The 22,228-nt window shown below is 35.0% G+C and overlaps 1 protein-coding gene across 1 annotated transcript in view; it reads right to left on the bottom strand.

Moving 5' to 3' along the window:
- LOC134534548 (uncharacterized) overlaps positions 1-22,228 on the bottom strand; it is a 97,275-nt gene that overhangs the window by 73,009 nt on the left and 2,038 nt on the right. The window contains exon 4 of the mRNA XM_063373030.1: positions 18,823-19,732. Coding sequence (XP_063229100.1) covers positions 18,823-19,732 — 910 coding nt within the window. The remainder of the gene's footprint in view (positions 1-18,822; positions 19,733-22,228) is intronic.

Genomic DNA, 22,228 nt, shown 5'->3' with positions numbered 1-22,228 from the left:
GGTAAATTTTCTGCAAAAATCGACTCAATTCCGGAAAGCCAGAGTTTTACAACTTTGGTACACTTATGGTGGTTCACACACCTACTATTTCTGATGACAATCAAGGGTTTACTTTATACGTACGTTACCTATCTAAGATTGTGATGCGAAAGGTGAATATGTGTGTATGATTGCATACTATAAAAATTTTGATTCTAGTGTTGAGAGCTGAGGTGTAGTGCAAGATAGTAACAAATTATTATAAAATAAATGTTGGCAAATTGTCATGGACTGAAGTAGTGTAATTCAAAGAAAAGAACTGACATGTAGAGAAATGTAACCTAGCTCTACATATGAAAGTGAAATAATCGAAATTACCTGAAACGAAACGAATTTAAATGAGGTCCCGGGTTTGAATCTCGGTGTGGGCACATTTGATTTATGTTTTCCGCGGTTTCCTGAAGTAACTCCAGGCAACTGCTGGGATGGTTAACATACAATTGACCTTGGCCGATTCATTTAACGGTATTGCTGGTCTGGTTCATTGAAGTTAAGTCCCGCTATTACAGACATTGCTCGTCTGGACAACCGGTTAATCCGGGCAGGATTTTAAAAAAATAGGAGTTGCTAATTTTTGACGTCCTCAGTTGGCTACGGTAAGATAGTGCAGAAATATAAGTCGGCGTGAGCATCCTTTTTTCCGGGAACTTTCTCACTCCCTACACGTGTTTTTAGAATGTTATTTCTTTGTTTCTTTGTTTCGTAGTACAAAAACTTCAGTCTGGGTTGTAGTCGCGTCGAAGGCGAAGATTTCACCGACGTTTCAGTCGACCTTGCAGTCGCCATCAACAGGGTATCAATTACCTACTGAGGTTCATGGATATTATCCCGCCTTTAAATACTCTCGCCTGAGGTAGGATTGTTTCCAGATCGGCTGCAGCTGTGGGCCAATCAGATACTTTCTTTCTTATGGTTGGCTGGTCGGTGTGGCCAATTGGGGATGAACTTCTGCGATTGGTTGGGACTGCTGGCCAATCAGTGGCCTTACTCTTCTCTTCTGGTTGGCTGCGCTGTTTGGCCAATCAGAGGCTAAATGTTTTTTTTTTTTTTTTTTTTTTTTTTTTTTTTTTTTTTTTAGGATGCAGAGCTAGGTTAAGAGGATTTCTGAAGAGTGGTTCTCATATTCTACTTAATTTGTATCCATACTTTCTATTTATATTTATTGGGTGTTTTAATATTTATACTGATGTACAAAAAGTTTTATTAACTAAAATTAAAAAAATAACAGTTTTACCCATCTGAAACTTATATTACGTGACTTGATGTAAGCTTATGGACATACGCCATTGCTAAGCACACGTATGTCTGTAGAAGAAAACTACAAAAAACCAAAAGACAAAAAACACAAAATAAGCAAAAATTGCTGTTGTCAACAGGATATATACACCACATAATATTCTATAACCGGAATATGGTCAACAAACAAAGAAAAACAAAGAAAAATGGACTAAGAGAACGAAAAAAAAAAAAAAACACAAATGATGAATTGAACCCCAAAACAAATTCAGCACAACAGATGAAACGATAAAAAAACACAAAAAAAAGAAAAGATGAAACAAACACAATAGTTTTGGTTTTTTTTTGTAGTTTTCTTCTACAGACATACATGTGCTTAGCAATGGCGTATGTCCAAAAGCTTACATCAAGTCATGCACTCCCGTTGCACAAATCTTTCAAAGCTTATAGTACGTGCCTTTTAAGGGGATTGGTGCACCAGCATCGTATTAAAAAAACAATATATTTGTTAATGATTCAGCTACTAGAGAAGATTTGAACCATTCTGGTGTAAAATAATTTTTTTAATTATTTTATTTTAATTAAGTTATTGCTGATTTTCGGGAATTTTTTAAATTCAAGCTTTATTAATAAACTATAAAGAATTCAGTGGTAAAACTTCCGCAGATAAATTTTCAGACACGGGAGATATGACTGTGACCATTATTTTATCTGTAATCATTATTAATTTAACGTATTTACAATTTGAATTTTAATAAATGAGCTGCTACGAAATTGCGTGATATTCATTTGCGAATTTAATAACATTCGCGTTTTCATTTGTAATTCAAACGCCAATATATCTGTCGGCTGAATGATTGACTTTATTTTAGTCTTTAGCTTATTGCAGTCGGACCTAAAGTAAAAACGTAGCTGTAGAAGTTTGAGCAGCGTGCAAGCTCGGATACGAGAAATTATGGAGCGCGCTGGACAGTAGTGACACCTTGCGACAGTTTCCCGAACTGTTTGCAGCCAGTGTTTTCTCTCGTTCCCACCCTACCTCAGCTGTCTGCTGTTTACGAAGGGGAGACGGGATTTCGCGCGAAACTGATATGAAGGTCAACGTACTCATTTTCAGTAGATAAGAGAACTTGTTTGGTCTAGCTCGGCGTATAATTGAATGGTTATTCTCTGTTATTATTTAGCACAGTGATTTAGCTAGATGTTTTTTGTTGTAAGCGTGAGATTTATTCAGGAATAAAATGCCGAAGAAACCTCCACCAAGCATAGTACACAAAAGAACAAAACTATCGAAAGCCATTAGAGCGCTTAGAAAAAAGAATAAAGAAAGATAAGAGATTATTTTATTATAGCTTTTTTACCATACATTTATTTTTCAGAGTTGCGTATGTACAACGCGATGGACGCGATGCGACAACATAAAGATGTGTAAAATTGTAAACATGCTTTTTTTTTCCAGCAATGCGTGAACCATTCATAAACTATACTCAACATGTATCCGTATGATTACGTTTGAATTTTTTTTATGATAGGCATCAATGTTAACAAGTTTATTAAGCCACAATATACTTTTTTTCAGAAAAATAAGTGTAGCAGAAAACACTCAACATAGTCTCACACAAAATCAGTTTACATGAATGCAGTTTTAAGAAGTAAGCTACGTAAATAATAGTTAAACATTATTTAATATATGCTGGTAACGTTTCCAAAGTATCAGCTTCGCCTTCATTCACGAACAATATTCGTGGCCTTATTTATTTATTTTGCTGGCGTTTCGTTGGTGACTGTTAGGACTGCAAAATTAGTAAACATTTTTCACCCTATCCTGAGTTAAATCTAAGTGTGCGCGGTTAGATGAGGACCAGATGTGTATCATGCTTACGCCTTTACACTCTACTCAGGGGTGCCCACAAGGGGGGGGTAACGACGCAGACTGCGTCATTAAAATTTTTAAGGGGGGGGGGGGTGGTTAAAAGACGAGAAAAATGTATATATTATTTACATAATTATAGCTTCTAATGTGAAAATACGATTCTGGTGCTTTGATAAATGAAAGGGGTCTTGTAAATCAAATTGGCAACCCCGCACTTTATTCAACAAAAGCAGTTTGGTATCTGTCGGTTCAGGATGGAAATATTACCTGATATTACCAAAATTATTATTAGAAAATCAGTTTTAATTAATGCAAAATGTGATAAAATATAATACTAAAAAAGTATAATATTATAAAATAATTGAGTAAATCATTTAGAAAATGGCATAAAAAAATTCGGGGGGGGGGGGGGCATAATTAGTTTACGGGGGGGGGGGGGGGGGAGGTGGGCACCTCTGCTCTACTCATGCGGGTATTAACCATGCGCGTAAGGGCGTGTTGCCAATGACCTGTACGATAGTCAATCCTCTACGGACTCGAAAAATGTCACCTGCTCATTGGCTACTTGACTTGTGGCCGAATTGAAGAAGCAGTACAAATGTTACATGCTTGAATTCATAGCGAATGGAAACCACAAATATTTACTGATGTAGTGGTTGGTAAAAAAAATATTATTCGTATCGCGTCCATCGCTTCGCGCCATGTTGGCTCCTATATTATATGGATTTACAAAATATAACGATTCATTTACGACACTTAAGATAAGGTGTGTAGGATTTTAAGAATTCACTTGAATTAATATTTAAGAACATATTTCAGCATAACTTGTGAAGACGCTCGTACAGACGGCACCGGTTGTGATGACTCATTGTTAGGGACACCTGTATTTCGAGAATACATTTCGTGTCAAGGTATTTCACAAAATGCTGTAGCTTTTCTCCTGTGGTTATTGGCTGAGAGCGGTGAGAGGTGTCGTCCCGCTCTTGACGAGGCCAATGAGAATGTGGTCACAGTACTGCTGCAGCCTCACAATTTGCCTTTCCTCTTATAAAATCTACAGTATTTTGTGAAATACCTTGACACGAAATGTATTCGCGAAATACAGGTGTCCCTACTCATTGTTACCAGAGCAGGGGCCATCTCGTGTACACGAAGTGGCATGCGAAACCTCAACACAACTCGAAAATCAGTGAGTGTTACATTGAAATGTGTCCGCTACAAATGTTCAGGAATTATAATTTTGAAATCGAGTAGAAATATTCCTGCAATTAGCATTAGGTATATTTTAATATACATTGAAAGCGAATCATTAAGTAGCTTCAAAATCCAAATACCGGAATACAGATAGTCTGTAACAATACAGACCTCACCGACTAGATATGGTCCAGATTGTTAATACTAACACATTTGAAAAAAAACTGACTAGTTAATGAATATGTTGAAATTTTGTAAACCTGTTACTTAAGATGATTGGTGATGTAATAATGTCTCTTGGAAACTACATAAGATTTTAACTGCTTTTATTTCTCCATAAATTCGCAAATCACCATGGCGGCCAATTTACGATCACGATTTAGTTCTTAAATTTTAAATTAGTTTATTTGTTGAGAGCCTGGTACAATGTATCTGACCACTAAAGCGATCCGAGCCGCGTAGTGTATACTACTGCGAGGTTGCCGAAGTAGGCTCGGGTCGGGACGAATTTCGCTGTGAAGAAACAAAGGTTTTTAATACATAGAAAATTATCCCAAAGCCGAAATTTGTACAGTAGTAGAATGAACATTTCTTAGTAACACGTCAAAAGTGTAAGTACTGCCGCAAACCTTGTGTGTCACACCGAAAACGAGTAGTTAAGTCCAAAATTAAATTTTTTTGCAACGATCCACAATAATGGATATTGCAAATGCAGTTTATGGAGTAGACCTCAGTATGGAACCCAAAATAATCTAGAAACATTGCCCTATCTGAGGATAGTGATAAAAAGCACAAAGTTTAACATGTTTCTATAAAATAGACCTTTTAAATCATTAAAGTTAACGAATTCACTTTCATTCAATTTTAAGGAAATATAAATACATCTTACATAAACTTAAAGAGCCCAACGTGGAAATCGCTTAAAGTAATCGTTGTTGCATATTTATTCACTGCGAGGTTGTCGAAGTAGGTTCGGGTCGAGACGAATTTCGCTGTTAAGAAACAAAAATATTTAATACATGGAAAATTATCCCAAAGGAAAAATTTTGTACAGTAGTAGAATGAACATTTCTTAGTAACACGTCAAAATTTTACAGATGAAACCTTGTGATCACACCAATAAATGAGCAGTTGAGTCCTTAATGATAATTTCTACAATGATCCACAAAAATGTTTCGTAAATTTAATAACTTTAATACTTTTTTAAGTCGGTTCTCATTATGGCACCAAAGTAATATAAAATAATGTCCTACATGGTAACTGTGATAAACACCTCAAAGTTAAAACGTCCTATTATTAAATTGGTAATTTTAATCATAAAAGGTAAGAAAAAAAATATATTTTTTATAGAAATTTGACTACATGTTACATAAATATGTTGAGCGTAACGTCAAAATCACTTCATAAATATTGTCTGTGTTTTTTTTTTTTTTTTTTTTTTTTTTTTAAAGGTTTAAATGTGTATATTTTGAGTGTCTGGTACAATAGTCTGACCACTGATGTATTTCAAGATGCGTAGTGTGTGGTGCAGCAGTGTTAAAGTCGCTCGTGCTGGGACGTTTTTTGCTCCAGAAAACTAAGGTTTTTAATGTATGGTAATTCCAGACTGAATTTTACTCTGAAAGAATAAAAGTTTCCTAACTGCAAGTGATTTTTGCTGCAAACGTAGATAAAAATCTTCCAGGATGCAATTTGCTTAGGTAAAAATGTTAGTATGATCGACTCTTTAATTTCTAAATTATAAATAAATAACAACAATAGAACTTCCCGGAAAGTTGTGATAAACTGACGATATTGCGCGAGTAGCAGACCCGTACGTGACTACAGAGAAAGGCTATTTTCCTTGACCGTTAGGATTTCTGGGACGAACACCCTCTCACAGCTGGGGTCATAAAATACGGTCAAACTCTTGCAAAAACATCCACCACCGCTCTTTGCCACTAGCAATTCAACGAAGTAAGCTAGGCGCAGCACTCCAATGAATTAACTTAGAAAAAAAATTACTAAATATGTAATTCTATCAATACATTTTACAACACAACTTATGTATTATTTATTTTCTGGAAAAAAATAATATTATCATCCGAATTATGTTATAAAAGTGACAAAACTCAATAAGCACATTAACGGTGTATCGTTTTCTTCAATTGTTATATAGTAAAATAATTTCATACAATTAAATATATATATATTTTATAATATAGGCTACATTAAAATTTTGCACAGTTCTGATCTAAAATAATATAATGTATTAGAAATAAAAAATAATTATATTTTTTGGTATTAAAATAATTTTTAATAATAAAATTTTTGTAACAAAATACGAACACACATATATAAAACCAGAGGTCCTCTAGAATTTTGATTTACAAGTTCCAAGCAGAAATTGTTTATTGTTAATTTTATTGTATCAAAAATCATTCATATATAAAAAAATAATATGTATATCTCAATAGATGTAACATGAATACACCCTACCATATGCATTAAATATATTTTAAGTAATCCATGAATAAGACCAAGTTTATTGAGTGTCGCAGTACGCAGCGTGTTTCAAAGCCCGCCGGCCGTGAAAGATCAGTACGGCCGCAGTACACTGCAACGCTCGGGCAGCTTTAATGAGGCAACTAATTATGCTAGACTCTTTATAAATATACTATATTAAAGCTAAAAGTATAGTTAAAAACATTTATTTAGACATTTTTTCGCATTGGGCTCTTCAAATCGGTGTAAATCGTATTTTTATCTGGGTGGCAAAGATAAAAAAAAAAATATGTCGTGAATTAATCGCTTTATATCATATATATTAAAAATTTAAATTTTTTCTAACATTAATGGGTGTATTAAAGTTTCTAGATTATTTTGGTAAGTTTATGGACAGTCTAAATTAAAAACTGTATAAATGGGTAGCATTTTAATGGACTGATGCAAGTTGCTGTCACCTAGGACTTAAATGCAAATTTTCGGTGATAACGCACAAGGTCTACAGCGGTAAACTTTCGGTATGTTATTAAGCATAGTCAACTCTACCACAGTACAAAAATTCAGCTTTGGACAAATTGTTCACAGGTTGTCTTGGTTTCCTGGAGTAACACGAAAGTCTACGCGGGGAAGGGCGGCTACCTGATCCGAGAATGAAGGATAGGGCGAGATGGGAAGCGATAAGAGCTGGTTGGGTGTCCGTGTTGGAGAGAGAGATAGAGAGAGAGAGAGAAAGGCGATATTGTGGAAGACCTTCGAAAGATTCCCGCTAGATGGCAGGCCTCAGAGCTGCAACATTCGACAACCTCCCCTCACAGAAGCTCTCTCGCCACTAACTTGCCAAATCTCACCCGCTAGCTTATATACGTGCTGGCTGGCCATACAGTAGTAATAAACAAGCATTTATGAAACACTTAAGCTCATTTCCAACAAATTCTGACGAATGACTGTTTTTTGTCCTGCACCAATCCCCTTAAGGCAACTCCCGTTTAATCCGGAACTTCGGTGAACAGTGTCTGGTCACATTTAGTTTCAATGAGCGGGACTCTACCATGCTGCCGTCTCTAATGACTTCGCTGACCTCCAGCCAGACCTTTTATTTTTATTTAAGGCTTGTCTTCCCGTCGACAGCGAGGTCATGAGGCCCACCCGGAGGAACGTCTCCACTCGCCGCGTGCTGTACAGGACCGTGTGTGCAGTGTAGGAGCATTCCGGCAGCTTGGTGGTCCCCGAGCCATCGCGACCCCTGTATCCTCTCTCTCTCTCTCTCTCTCTCTCGCAGAGCACGCGTGGTTGCCATGGCGACAGCTCGCACTGGCTTCCCAACCCCTACCTCCTGCCCCTCCTACCCCCCCCCTCCCCGGGGGGACGCTACCCCTCGCGACACGATATTCCACCATCTTCCCCTCTCCCCTCCCCTTCGAGGCACGACTCCCTTTTAACATACTGGTCCAGTTCCCTCCGAAATGCCAACAAGTTTTACCCCCACCCCCTCCTTCTTTATCCCTACCCCCACAGCACACCTCAGAGCAGTTGGTTGAAGAACTAGCTTCGTAGAGACAGGTTCTAGGTTCCAATCCCGACAAATGCATGCGTAAGCGTGGTGTTTTAAACCAGTGAGAGATTGGGTTGAGTTTTGTTTTTTTGTAAGCCGTTCCCCCATCCAGCCTACAGGCATAAAAGCCCAATCAAATTAATAATAAAACAACGAAACTTTACCGCAGACTACCTGAGAACTCGGTGCCAGATTTGCAAAGGGAATTCTGAGTTGTTAACCGATAAATCGCATGCAGTAGAGCTATTATTGCTTTAAAATTTTAGTACAGCAATCTACATACAACCCACGGTAGAAAACAAACTAAATGATAATCACTATTTAGGACTCTGGTGATCTTGTAAGTTGTAAAAACAAACTTAAACTAATATGTCGTTCAACTTTTTTTTTGTGTTTATAAACATTTGGCGAAAAAAAAAAGGTTTTCAGATGCTTTGATAACAAATTTATATATTACATTTTCTTTACTTATGTAATTTATGTGTTTGGAAAATTTATATACGTGGATAAATTTTAACCATTATGTCATTTCATCGTGTCTAGTAGTCTAAGCTCGTGCGTGCCCCTGAAATTTGTTAAGTGAGATACGACTCGACAAAAGTTACACACAAAAACACAGACATTTTAGCCCACAGGAAAGTAATCTCGTAGGCTTTCTTATTTTTCGTAAAAGAATGCTACAAACTATACGGAAAGAAATACTAGGAAGTTTCCTTTACAGTACCTACTAATGCAAGAGTACAGTTTTAAAACTCGCCCTTTTTCGTGCATGATATTGAAACCACGATATTGACCACCTACTGGATGCGCCAGGTTACCAACTGGATGTGGCTGGCCACCTACTGGACATGCATTCCTGACCACTGAATAGACGTATCTGGCCAACCGAATGATGTACATGGTCACCGATTGAACGTAGCTGGTAAATACACTGACATGTGAAAATGTGCTGAAAACACGTCAACGCATGCAAAGGATTCGCTTCGCCTCCTAAAGAGACTGTAGACATTGAGAAACGTTAGTACTTTTTTTTTGTACTTTTAGATTTTCTGTAATATATTTTTTATTTGTAATTTAGTTGTTGTTTTTTTTCCTCAAACCTGGTGTTTTTTTTAAATTTTAAATAAATTATATTTTATTGCATCAGGCAAGGATTGAACCAAGGACAGAAATCAATCGATGCAAAGATAATTTAACAAGTGTTTTTTAGATTTTTTGTATAGCTTAATATTTAGAGAATTTCATGATTGTGACAAAATGACAAGATGGCGAACATCACAGTAATAAATAATCCCTGCACTTTAGCGGTCAAAATTAAAACTAATATGTCATTTTAGATTTTTATTAAAAATTTAATCAAATGAAGTTTCTTGTTAGTTTTAAATTTTTTCCCATTAATATCACACTTATTACGTATTTTAAAGATGGCAGGCAATTTCTAAGTTGGTAGAAGTTATGATAATTAAAATTTTATCAATAAAATTTTTATTAATTAAAAAAAATCATATTCAAATCGGATAATAATTACGGATTTTCAAGATGGTGGGCATAACAAAAAGTGCAACGTTTCTGGAATCCAAGTGGTGGGTAATAATGCTGCTGAGATCAAAATTAAGGTCAAATGTCAAGGTCATACAAGATGGCCGTCTTGACATCACATACCAATATGGCAGTCTGCCCCTCGCTCCTCATTCGGAAGCCAGTCCCCGGATGCTCTATTATATACTATTGACAGAGCTCTTTTTCAATGGCCTCCACGTTCATCTGACATAACGACATGCGATTGTTTTTTTTTTCCCTTTGGGTTTTATAAATTATCGTGTATACGTTCCGCGCTATCTAAAGATTTGCCAGATTTGAGACACAGTATTAAAGAGGCTATTGTTTCCATTACTCTGGACTTGTTAACCAAAGTGTTGAAAGAATTGGTCTTAGGTTGTATGTGTGCCGTATAACTAAAGTTGCACATAATGAACATTTGTAGGAATAAAAGGTTAGTTTGGCTTCTATTTGATGTGTGATTTGTTGTAAATAGTCTAAATTAATCCGTTATAATATACCATTAAAAGTAGGACATTATTTAATTGACACCTCGTGTTACACTTTGTGAATATATTGAAAATATTTGCGACAGAATAACAAATGCAAGGGAGATATCTAGTTGAAAAGACGAAACAAACATAGCCTGAAGAATAATGTTATTTCGTGTAGTGTGCGATAACTGTGTGGTTTATGCAAAAATGTGTAACACTTTTGAGCTGAATATATAAAACTTTGTGGGGAAGGTGTTCGTAGGTGTGTTTACCCCATCGCAGCGCAGGACAGCACGGCGCACGTGGATTCCCGCCGAAAGGGAAACTGCGGAGCTGGGGATCGATCCGGCGCTGTCCCTAGGTCTGGTGCCGCCGCGCCGCCGTGCAATATGGCAACGCCGCGCATGTAGTAGTGGGGCTCCTGGCCATCCATCAACCCCGGCGAACGTGCGAGCTGCGCGGGTTGCCGGCCGCCACAGGCGGCGTGGACGGAGTTTTTGAGGAGTATCGGTCCGTTTTGAGGGGGGTGAGAAAGAGGGGGATGCTTACTCGGGTGCAGAGCGGCCTATCGCCAACCTTTTGAGATACTTGAAATGAAAATCGACATGTGGTGGATTAAATCTAATAAATTGATAATTCATTCTTAAAGCAAGTAATTACAAAAAGATAATTACCATAATTTTTTGAAGCGATTCATTTATTTTGGAATAATTAATAACATGTACATTAATTAATTATTTCTAGTGTTATTTTCACTTACTATCATTCACATCTTATTTTTGTTAAAAACAATTACTGAAAAAGTTCTAAATATTCAATATCAGTCAACTTTGATAGGTAAATGAATGAGACAAAATAATCGTGGCTAAAAACTGAAAATTGCTACAGTATTAATTACATGTGTTAATTCATCGTTATGAAGGGTTAAACAAAATGGAATAGGCATTTTTGACTTGTTGCATACTTAAAACTTACATAGATTACGTATTTAAATATTTAGTAGGTAGTATTTATTTGAGCTATTTTCACTATTTGTAAACCGCATAAATATTATCTAAAACTTTTGTCTGAAACAATTTTCATACGACCAACCATAACAAGGGATGAAAGACAAAAAAAAATATGCATAACTCAATTATTAGGCACACTATCACATCCGTACAGATTGTTTGTAAATCTTATAATTTTTATCTAAAACGTTTGTGTGCAACAATTTTTGATAATACAAATAATTATTGCAAGGTGTTGAAAAAACCTAGGGTTGGAATATGAAAATAAATAAAGTTTCCTAACCATGTACACTATCGAATCCATTGTTATTTTTGTTTAACTTTCTAAATATTGATTAAATTATTCTTAAAATAATTTTTTTATCCGTCCAACCATTACTGCAAAGAATGGAAAGAACAATGTTTGAAAGTAAAAGATAATCATTTTTTTAAAACAGATTTACTATCAAAACCGTTGTAATTTATTGTATAAATCCTAAACTTCATCTACAACTTTGGCTGAAACAATTTTTGATGAAAATAATTATTATAGTAAAATTAGGGGTTAATATTCTAAAAAAATTCAAAATTTCTTTGTATTAAAGTAAATCGATTTTATTTTAACAATATCTTAAACCTTGGTGCAAAAGCAAATTTTTATACGACCAAGTTACTAGTGAAAGGGATGAAAAATAGTGTTTGAAGGTTAAAACAATTATATAATTACTTTATTTGGCATATAATATGAAATTCGTTCTAAGTTATTCAACGGTGGATACATTGCGTTCAAAATAGTCTTAATATTTTCACTGCATAGAAAATGAGAAAATATTTAATCGATCATTTGTAATATTGGAGAACATAAATATATTATGTACATTAAGGGGATTGGTGCAGGACAAAAAACAGTCATTCGTCAGAATTTGTTGGAAATGAGCTTAAGTGTTTCATAAATGCTTGTTTATTACTACTGTAAGGCCAGCCAGCACGTATATAAGCTAGCGGGTGAGATTTGGCAAGTTAGTGGCGAGAGAGCTTCTGTGAGGGGAGGTTGTCGAATGTTGCAGCTCTGAGGCCTGCCATCTAGCGGGAATCTTTCGAAGGTCTTCCAAAATATCGCCTTTCTCTCTCTCTTTCTCTCTCCAACACGGACACCCGACAGGTTTTCTTGGAAGGAAAGCGAACCGCGATAACCAGCTCTTATCTTCTCCTCCCATCTCACCCTATCCTTCATTCTCGGATCAGGTAGCCGCCCTTCCCCGCGTAGACTTTCATGTGTCTGAACCATGGAGCTAATATACAGTAATACATCTGGAGAGGACAAGGGAAGGCTAGCAGAGGATGCAGTTCCCACAAGAATTATTAATGAAATATTACAAGCTTTCTTTAAAATTCGAGGAGTTGTAATATATTTCCAGACGCGCGAGAAATATTTGCCTTAGTTAACTTTATTTTATTGTAAAGTTCTGAGATGTTGATATTGAATCGAATGTTATTGTGGCGTTGAATTAATAGCGATAGGCAATTCTGTTTTCCAACCAGGCTTGTTCTACACCCTTCCAATATTTTCCCCCTGCACTTCGCATATAAGAGCTATCATGAAAAACTATAAAGCATTTGCAAGTGTTGTGACAATTTTTTTGCTGTAAAATGACATCAAAACTGGTCAGTTATTGTTACTCAAATACTATGCATTAACACACTAACATTCGTGTTTACTTGGCAAAATATGTTATGTAATCAATGCAAATAAATATAATTCCTTAACAATTATTATGCTATTTTTATCTACCAAGCATATGTCCTACTTAATGTTATATCTTTTGCAAAACACTTTATTTTATTTTATACTACATAATATATTTCATAAATGTAGTTACTTTTTTTTACAAAAAAACATTGGATCGAGTAATTTTTTTTCATGCCAAATGAGGTCATGTATTTAGATTGCTTGACACAGATTTCCACAATCCATACATTAAAAAAAAATCACTATTTACGTAGACATAAACTCTAAAAATTTTATTCTCTCCTATCCTTCGAGCAGTGGCGTAGCGTGGGTGGGGCGGAGGGGGCGGCCCGCCCCGGGCGGCAGCCCGCGGGGGCGGGTCGCCGGTGAAGCGGGTTGAGATCTGATCTATGATTCATTCATTACATGTGTCAGACACACTATAATGTTCCATTTTTATCTAAAATTTTGCGCACCAACTATTTTTTAATATTTATTTAAAAAAAAAACTGTGAAATCACTGACAGAGCTCTTTATAACGTTTGTTTGTTGACATACGAACGGCAACATCGCATCACGCCGCGCGCGAGCCGAGTTGAGCGGCACTCCTTATTAAGTTAATTACTCATACAAAATCTTTTGTTTCACGCGTCGGCCCGTGTCGATGCCTCTCTTTCGCACTCATTGAATTTAGTACTACGCATTGTACTGTAAAGTTTGACCTTAACCCAGGGCAAACCAAACAACTTCCGCAAACCGGGACACAGTAAAACTCCTATATTGCCCCGTACCGCGAGCGCAGGTAAACCCAAAAAAATATTAAAACCCAAACTAATAGCAGGCTTAAAAAATACTAATAAGGTTGCGAACAGTGAGAGGAGGCAGCAAGTTAAAAAGACGCAAAATTTATATGACAACATTTAATAAATATATATATATATCATAAAATCGTTTCATCACAAATCGGCGCATCCATCATAAAATACATACCCTATTTCTACTTATAAAAAAATAGCTATATAATAATACTAAAAAAAATACTTTAACAAATCCCCCAAAAAATTATAATTTGATCATATACTTCGGAGCTACGAAAATTAAATATAATTACCAAAAAGGCATTAAAAATATATAATAACATATTAATACAAATACAGATACAAATATAGATACGCACCGGGCGTATCACCGCTGTAAATACCAATTAACATAGGCGAAATCTAGCAAAAAATTGACACACCTTAACATGTAAATAAATATACCAAAAATTTAGCAATTTACAAATTATGGTTTTACAAGCCCTTCTCAGTTAAGTCATTTTCTAACGGTCGACGCCTTTTTTCTTCTAGGTCTGGCAGATCTACTATGAGCTCCGCTAGACTATCAAACTTGGCTATATTGTCGATTGAACAAGAATTGGCTGCTAATATTGATTTTGACAAAGTTATTTCTGACTTCGCTGCTCATAAGGCCCGTAGAATCCGCTTGTAAAACCGCTCATCCTATTTTAACTTCAATAAAAGGTACTTCATTGCATGTGAAATTTAATTTTAATTAAGCACCTATAGAATGGGGGCGGCAAAATGGGTCTCCCGCCCCAGGCGCCGAGATGGCACGCTACGCCACTGCCTTCGAGTTATAAAATGAGGTACCCAGTTAACACAGAACAATATCGAAGTCTTAATACATTTTTGAACCAATATGACACAACTATATGAAACAATTTAGGTTGTTATTAATATCATTTTTATTTGTATTTTCAAATCATTCACAATTCAACAGACAGTTATAAACATTAATTTTGCTATATATATATATATATATATACACACACACACACATACATATCCAAACCGATGAAATTAGCATTAGCGTGCATGCAAAAAATAGTTATCAAATCACTGCTCATTTAGTTTATCATAGGCTAACCTGTTAGGCTTGGCCTACAGGCGCCGGTAGATTCCGAAGTGTGTTTATATACATACATATGTAACACATACACACAAAATTTGTATATAAAGCATTATAAATACTTTCATATTTTTCCAAAAAATAAAAGTTCAATAATTTTCCCCATATTAGGACCAAAATTTTAGTTGTATTCACAAGATTTACAAAAATTTTGAAATGTCCGATATTGTATTGACTAAGTGTGTAATAAATGTGTTGTTCTGCGAGCGTATTTTGGTCACCCATAGCAATAATCAGGGGAGGAAGAAGAGGGATGGGGAAAAAATCCCCCCCCCCCCAAATAAGAGCCAAACCTTACAGAAAAAATGCAATACTGTTTATTCATATCAAAACAAAAATATTTGCAAAAGGATCTACCGGAAGGATATTTTGTACCACTAATAAGAATTTTATACATTTTTCGAGGAATTTATCACTATGAAGTTGGCAACTTTGTTTGGTTTTTTTTCTATTTATGGTTGAGTGGATCTTACTTTCCAAATTTATTCTTTTTTTGGAAGAATTTTTCAATATGAAGTTGGTAAATGCTTGGCAACTGTAGTGTCCGAGGTACCCTACTTTAGTTACCAAAAACCTTTCATTGAAGTCAACACAAGATCCTCTTCCCCCAAATCTCAAGACCGATTCCTCCTCCCTAAAAACTCATCTCTGGATCCGCCCCTGGCAATGAGTTTTTGTTTGTCGTATCACAATTTTTGGATGATATTTAGAAAGTTTTAGATAATATTTGGAAAGTTTTAAATAATAATAAAGGGTTTTAACACTATACGCACTAAGAGCATACATGTTTGTTGTCCCTTAAACCCTATTTTTCACCCTTTGCAGCAATGATTGGTATCAAAAATTTAGTCAGCCAAACTTTTTACATAATATTTAGAATGGTTAAAACCACTTTGATTTTATAGCAAGTCTACTAACGGATTAATGATTGTTCCCCCCTAACATCGTGCTGCAACAGTCGTATCAAAAATAATTTAGACAAAAGTGTTAAATAATAAATTAAAATAACTTGGAATATAGATTTTATACTGTATATACTAAACGACGTATTAATTACAGCAGCTATATTATCCGTTGACGTTATATGTATAGGCAACATAAAAGTTTATATACATATAAACGTTTTTGTTGACTATGATTTTGGGTTACAGCCACCATGAAACGAAAAACTGTGCATACATTTACCGTAAGGCATACCATGGTCACTGCAATAGGTAGACTCTTCGAAATATACTTCAACGTATTATTGTAGAGTTAAATCTGAAATTAGGTTTCCAAAACCACTGTTAAACAAAAAGCTATTTTAATTTTTACAGAGATGTAACATGTGTGTTTTTAAAAGAAAGTTTATTAATATAATCGCCCTAAAATAAACAGTTCCCAATCTTTTATAATATTACAACACCATCAAATTTAACAATTTATTTTACAAATAACAAACAAAATTGCAAAATTAAAATTGTTTGTTGAAGTTCATGAATGAGTATAATTAAGAGTTACAAAACATCGTTCTAAAATATTTAACCAAACAGTTTACGTACAATGAAATACCAATGTTCACATGTCTATACTTCACCACAAAATAAACATGTCTAGGAAACAACACTGTAACTTAATAATACCCAAATCATTACAAATCAGAGGCTGAATAAAAATATGGTCAATTATACATTACCAATAACCCTGAAAATGTATTATGATAAAATAGACACAGAAAGAGCACGAAAAAATAAGCTTTAAAAATTATTTTGCGCCGCATGAAAACATGAAAACAAAAGACTTTTATACAAATTGAATGTTATTTCAACCAATGTTTAATCGTGTGAAAGTGCCCTTCACTAGATTTATTGGAACAACATACAAATCAATAATAGTATGCACGGAGATATCTTACACCATTACATTAAGGCAGCAACCAGGGACTGGAAGTAACGCGCTACTAGTAACGACGTTATTTGTAACAGTTACTTTTTATGGTAACGATCGTGGTAACGCAATAAATTAAGTTTTCAGTAACTGTAACTGTAACTGAATTACATTTTTCTGCCTTAAAGTAACGATAATTGTCGTTACTTCTTACGTTACATTTTTTTTAATGTATTTCTTATTGAGCAACAACGATTTGTTATTTTTTTCAAACCCAGAACGAAAATCCCGACAAGCATATTATTTGCGATGGTATTGCTTGTACTTGTAAAACTGCTGTTGGCTAGCCTGCGCTCGTATTTTGATTGTCATTTATTTAATATTTGCGACATGCGGATTTACTGCTGTGATGTTTAATTAATTAACCTACCTGTGCACATGCACGAAAGCAATGACAGAATCTAATGAAGCGAGAAGCCGAGAAAGCAGTCCAGAATTTTCGTTGCAGTGGCCTTCATATTCTAATTCTTTTTCGAATTTCGGTCGAGTGATAAAAATAACCTTATTGTGAAGTGCTTATGTGGTTCTGCGAACAATTTTTTACTGTAAACTAATTACTCAATGTAATTTAAGACCTATTTAAAAATTTTCAGTTTAAACAAACATATATCTTTACTAAACACAATATGTTTTATTAGCTTTTAATTATAACAATATTACGTATCACATTTTTAGTTTTTCACAAAGTAACTGTTAAAGTAACTTACAGTTACTTTTCTCAGAACTGTAACTGTAACTGGTTTATTTTCAGTAGTGTAACTTGTAGTTGTAACAGGGTTACATTTCCAATGGAGTATTTGTAACTGTAACTGAGTTACTTTTTAAAAGTAACTTTCCGGTCCCTGGCAGCAACGTCGTATTGCAATCTCTAGTTGATGCTGAATTTTTTCCCTTGGTAATTTTCTTTCTTTCTTGTGCTTCTCTGATGTAATCTGGATCTCTGCACCTCAGACCACGGCTGTGCCTGGGATCAGCTATTTCAGGCAGTACGCATTCAAGATAAAACCTTTTTAGCTTCGGAAGCATTTCGTTTGACCAAAAATTTACATCTCGTTCCACAGAAATAAATTCTGTGTCGAAATCACAAAACAAAACAAGAGTAGCGTACCTTACTCTACAAATGTTGAGTTGCCCCTGCAGCTGATAGTAATACGAACTTTTCTTGTCCAAAATGATTTCGCCTTTGCTGTTTAAGTGTACTGCCATCTTTTTGATCTTACATGCATCCCGGATAGTGGTTACTGAGGGATTTTTTAGTTTAAGCTGGTTAAGAGAAGGAAGACATTTTATTTCAATAATTCTATCTGAACTTATAATACCATCAGGGCTAGCTCCAAGATATGGGTGCTCAGGATCAACAAACAGCCCGCATGGCGCTACTCTGTCACCAAACTTACTTTCGTAAATTTTAATGGCAGTTGGCTCATTAATCCTTCCATATTTCACAGCATCCGTGTTAATTTCCCGGGGATTTACAACAGCTACAACGTTGTTATGACACGATGTGTCATCACGCATTTTACACACTTTCATAAAAAGTGATGCAGTGAGACGATCAAGCCTCGCTTCTCTCCACGCGATGTTGCCATGTTGACCCACCGTTTTTTTCTCCAATACGGAGCACAGTTCAGGAGTACCTGCTTCGTTTTCAAGCCTATCAAGAACAGCTCTTTTCCTACTCTCCATTTCTCCTGGTTCTATGTCAGGTTGAGCTGCCTGAGGACCATAGTTACAATCTGCTCCGGCAGATAGACGTTTTTGTTTTCTGGGAGGCTCGTCTTTAAATAAACTCTGACGTGCTGATTTTCTCTTTATGCCCCTTTCTGAAGCTCTAGCTCGTGTATTGAACACTTTTTTATATATAGCTCCTGGGCTTCGACCAAACATTTTTTTTAGTGGTGAAGCATGCCAATGTGGCCCTTTAACGTGAGACAAGCCTGACGCCAAGCAACACCGTTTGTAACGTCCCTTCTTGCCTACGTCTGTACGTTTACCACCAGAGAACTTTGATACAAGGCTCATGAAGCGTTCTGCTTGATTTGTGGTGTAGTTTCCAACTAATCTATCAGCTTTTTGTACCAATGGATCTAGTGCCATCTGAAGAGCCGGCCATAAAGTAGTTGGCAATAGCAAGGCCACTTTATCTTCCTCATTGTAATCCTTACGGCTACAGTAAGTATCGCGACAGTTACTGTGGTCCCCAAACACGTGGTGAGGTCCATTTCTGAGATCTGCACGAAGTATTTCACTGTTGCTGTTGCTGCGACCAGCACTTGAAATTGCTGATCTCGCTGCTCGTGTAAGGCGTGGAATTAATTGAGACAGACACTTTCGTCCCGATATAGGATGAACTGTATCCTTTGCAATTTTATGCAGTTTTCCTGTGTAGTTTTTTACAGCGTGATTTGCACATTCCATTTTCACAACATGCCTCCCGTAGCTTACGTTTTGTTGAATTTTTACGTAGGTACTTGAATCACCATCTCCTACTATGAATTTATATCGTAACCCATGCATATTTTCACTCTCACAAAATCCTTGCACTAAAATTTCCTGTTCCATCGCAGTAGAAGCACCAGAGAAGTTCTTATAACACAAATGTTGTTTACTTTCTTCTCCTGGTTTAGTCTGATTACATACGTAGCAATATTTATTTTTTATTCCAATGAATAGCAATCCATTGGTTTCAACTCCGATTATGCATGCCTAAAATTGAAAAGAATAACCGATGATTTAATAAAATATTAAATCACTTAGTTACAATTATATAAACTGTTTACTTCGTAAACGCAACCTTCTCCCATACTACAATATATATTTTAACACAGGCATAAATAACTAGCTGCCAATATGATAGTTAAAACATTGAAATGTTAAAAAATGTCAATATACAATACAATATTTGACAGAAATATTTATGTCAAATAACACTTATTTTGTGTTTGAAAAATTATTATTTTTTGGTAAAGACATGAAAAAATAATATTGTATATACACACACACAAAATCTAAAGCTTTCAAGTTCCACTGGAACCAAACGTGACGGATATTGATTATGTTATTTGTGAATGTATAAATAGATTTATATTTGTTTGAATGGAGTGAAGCTACAAAATTAACATGTAGTGTTGGTTATCTAACGGGGTAAAATTCAATGTTTTAGCTTTGTTTAGAAATGCAGCAATTATCTTCTTACAAGCATTATGGGGGAAAAGAACAGAACGTCACTCTTCACTGAGATAATGAGAACGCAACTTCTGTAAACAAAGGTGATTGTATACGTTATTTAAATATGACAATTGTCAAGTTGTACATATATGGCGTTGAAAAATATTATTGGACCTACTGAATTTACACTAAGCAATAGGAAAACATAGACAATACAATTATAATTCTTTATTACTTATTAGAAATTAAATGTTAGATGTACTACCAGGTTCTTGGTATCGGCCTTGAAAATTACGTCTGGCCCAATTGATACTATACCTAGTTGGTGGTCAAACTTTCCTTAGTTAAGAACCTACACGGATCTGTAACATTACGTGTCCTACGTGTGATACAAATATTTGTTGCACTATGGAGAATGCTTTCAAATTTGATGTAGGTATTTATTCATATATGTCCGTCTAGTTAGACTTAGCGTGTCACAAGAGCCCTGATCCCTGAACTACTGGGGAGGAAATCCAAACTAAACAGTCAAAATTAAGTTTTTTCCTCATTAAGTCATTACGTAGCATCCATGCCAAAGTTTAAAGTCTATGAACACAGATTACTGCGCTTCAATTAATGTAAACAATACGTAGGTGTTCGTGCTATTACTGTTTAACACAATAAATGTATTGCAGTGAAGGTTTACGTAGTAATTACTATTTCAGTAAAAGCCAACACTTATTGCGTATTTTATATCGATGTCATTTCACTCATAATACACAATTACTTGTGGAATTGACCTAGGCTTTATAGGTCAGAAAATCCTCCATAAATAGGATGGATGCTAAACATTACTAATACCTACTATTCACTGATTTTTCTTTATACAAACACACTAATTTTTCATTACATGGCTGAGAGTCTCAGAAGAACAATAAATTAAAATTTTTATAATTAAGTCTATTACTTGAAAGCTGCCTCCTGATTGGTCGGCTGTTGCACAAAACAACATATATTCTTAAAATTCAAAACAAACATATTTGAATATGTAACTATATTTAGTTAAATGTTTTGTTAAAAATAACATATTAAAATACCGCGTTGTAATTAGCTGTCAAATGTAATCTTAGAAGGCATAGTCATATGTTCCAGAGAACTGAGCAATCCCAAGAAAAATATGTTAATGGTAGAAATAATTTTGTCAAAAAAGATATTAATAATTACAAATTAGCGGTGTGATTGTCGCGTCAAATAAATATTTTTTTCCCAACTATAAACGTAATAAGGAACTGAATTTAATATTTTTGTGTGCAAAGTTTTGTTATACATCACTATCTCTGATTGAGATTATTAATAAAAATAAAGTTTTTTCTGTGTATGATTTGTCACAAGACTACATGTCAACACTTTATATAAACAATTACCATTGATATACGATACTTTGCTAATAAATAAACTAGAAAGATAAACTAATTTTAAATTTACATCGTTTTCCAAACATTCACTAACCATGTTATGTGCTTTGGACACTATGGGTGAATAGCACACTTTTGTTGCATATGTAACTACATTTCAAGCGTTTGTTGCATATTTAATTACATTTTAAAACTAATGGGCTTTTTGTCATGAATTTTGAAGTAATTGAGCACCGTTGTAAATAACATAAACCTTCTCGATTACACATAGCCCTATAATGATTCTACAATAAATTTTTAGATATTGCAACTATACCACACGAAAACTGTTGAATGAAGAATCTCTATATTTATCACGCACGCGTACTAAAGCACAGAAGATAGTTTAGTTTCGACTGTTAAATAAAAACACTTTTATTAACCTGTACATATTTATATACTGCAATTTTCTACTTGCAATGTCTATACCTACAGGTGATTTCCAATGATCCACTTGAAGAAAATTTCAAAAGCAATTATATCACGTCACAAAATTACTTACTAAACATTCCTGAACCCATGTAAAATCAAATAAAGTTAATTGTATGAAGTCTATGTATTTAACTCCTTGTCTTCGGCTTATGTCTTTAATTACTAC

This window comes from Bacillus rossius, chromosome 7 (genome assembly GCF_032445375.1).
Source record: "Bacillus rossius redtenbacheri isolate Brsri chromosome 7, Brsri_v3, whole genome shotgun sequence".
In the NCBI taxonomy this organism is placed as follows: domain Eukaryota; kingdom Metazoa; phylum Arthropoda; class Insecta; order Phasmatodea; family Bacillidae; genus Bacillus; species Bacillus rossius.
The sequence above is the reverse complement of the archived record's forward strand: the minus strand, read 5'-3'. Positions and strand labels throughout refer to the sequence as shown.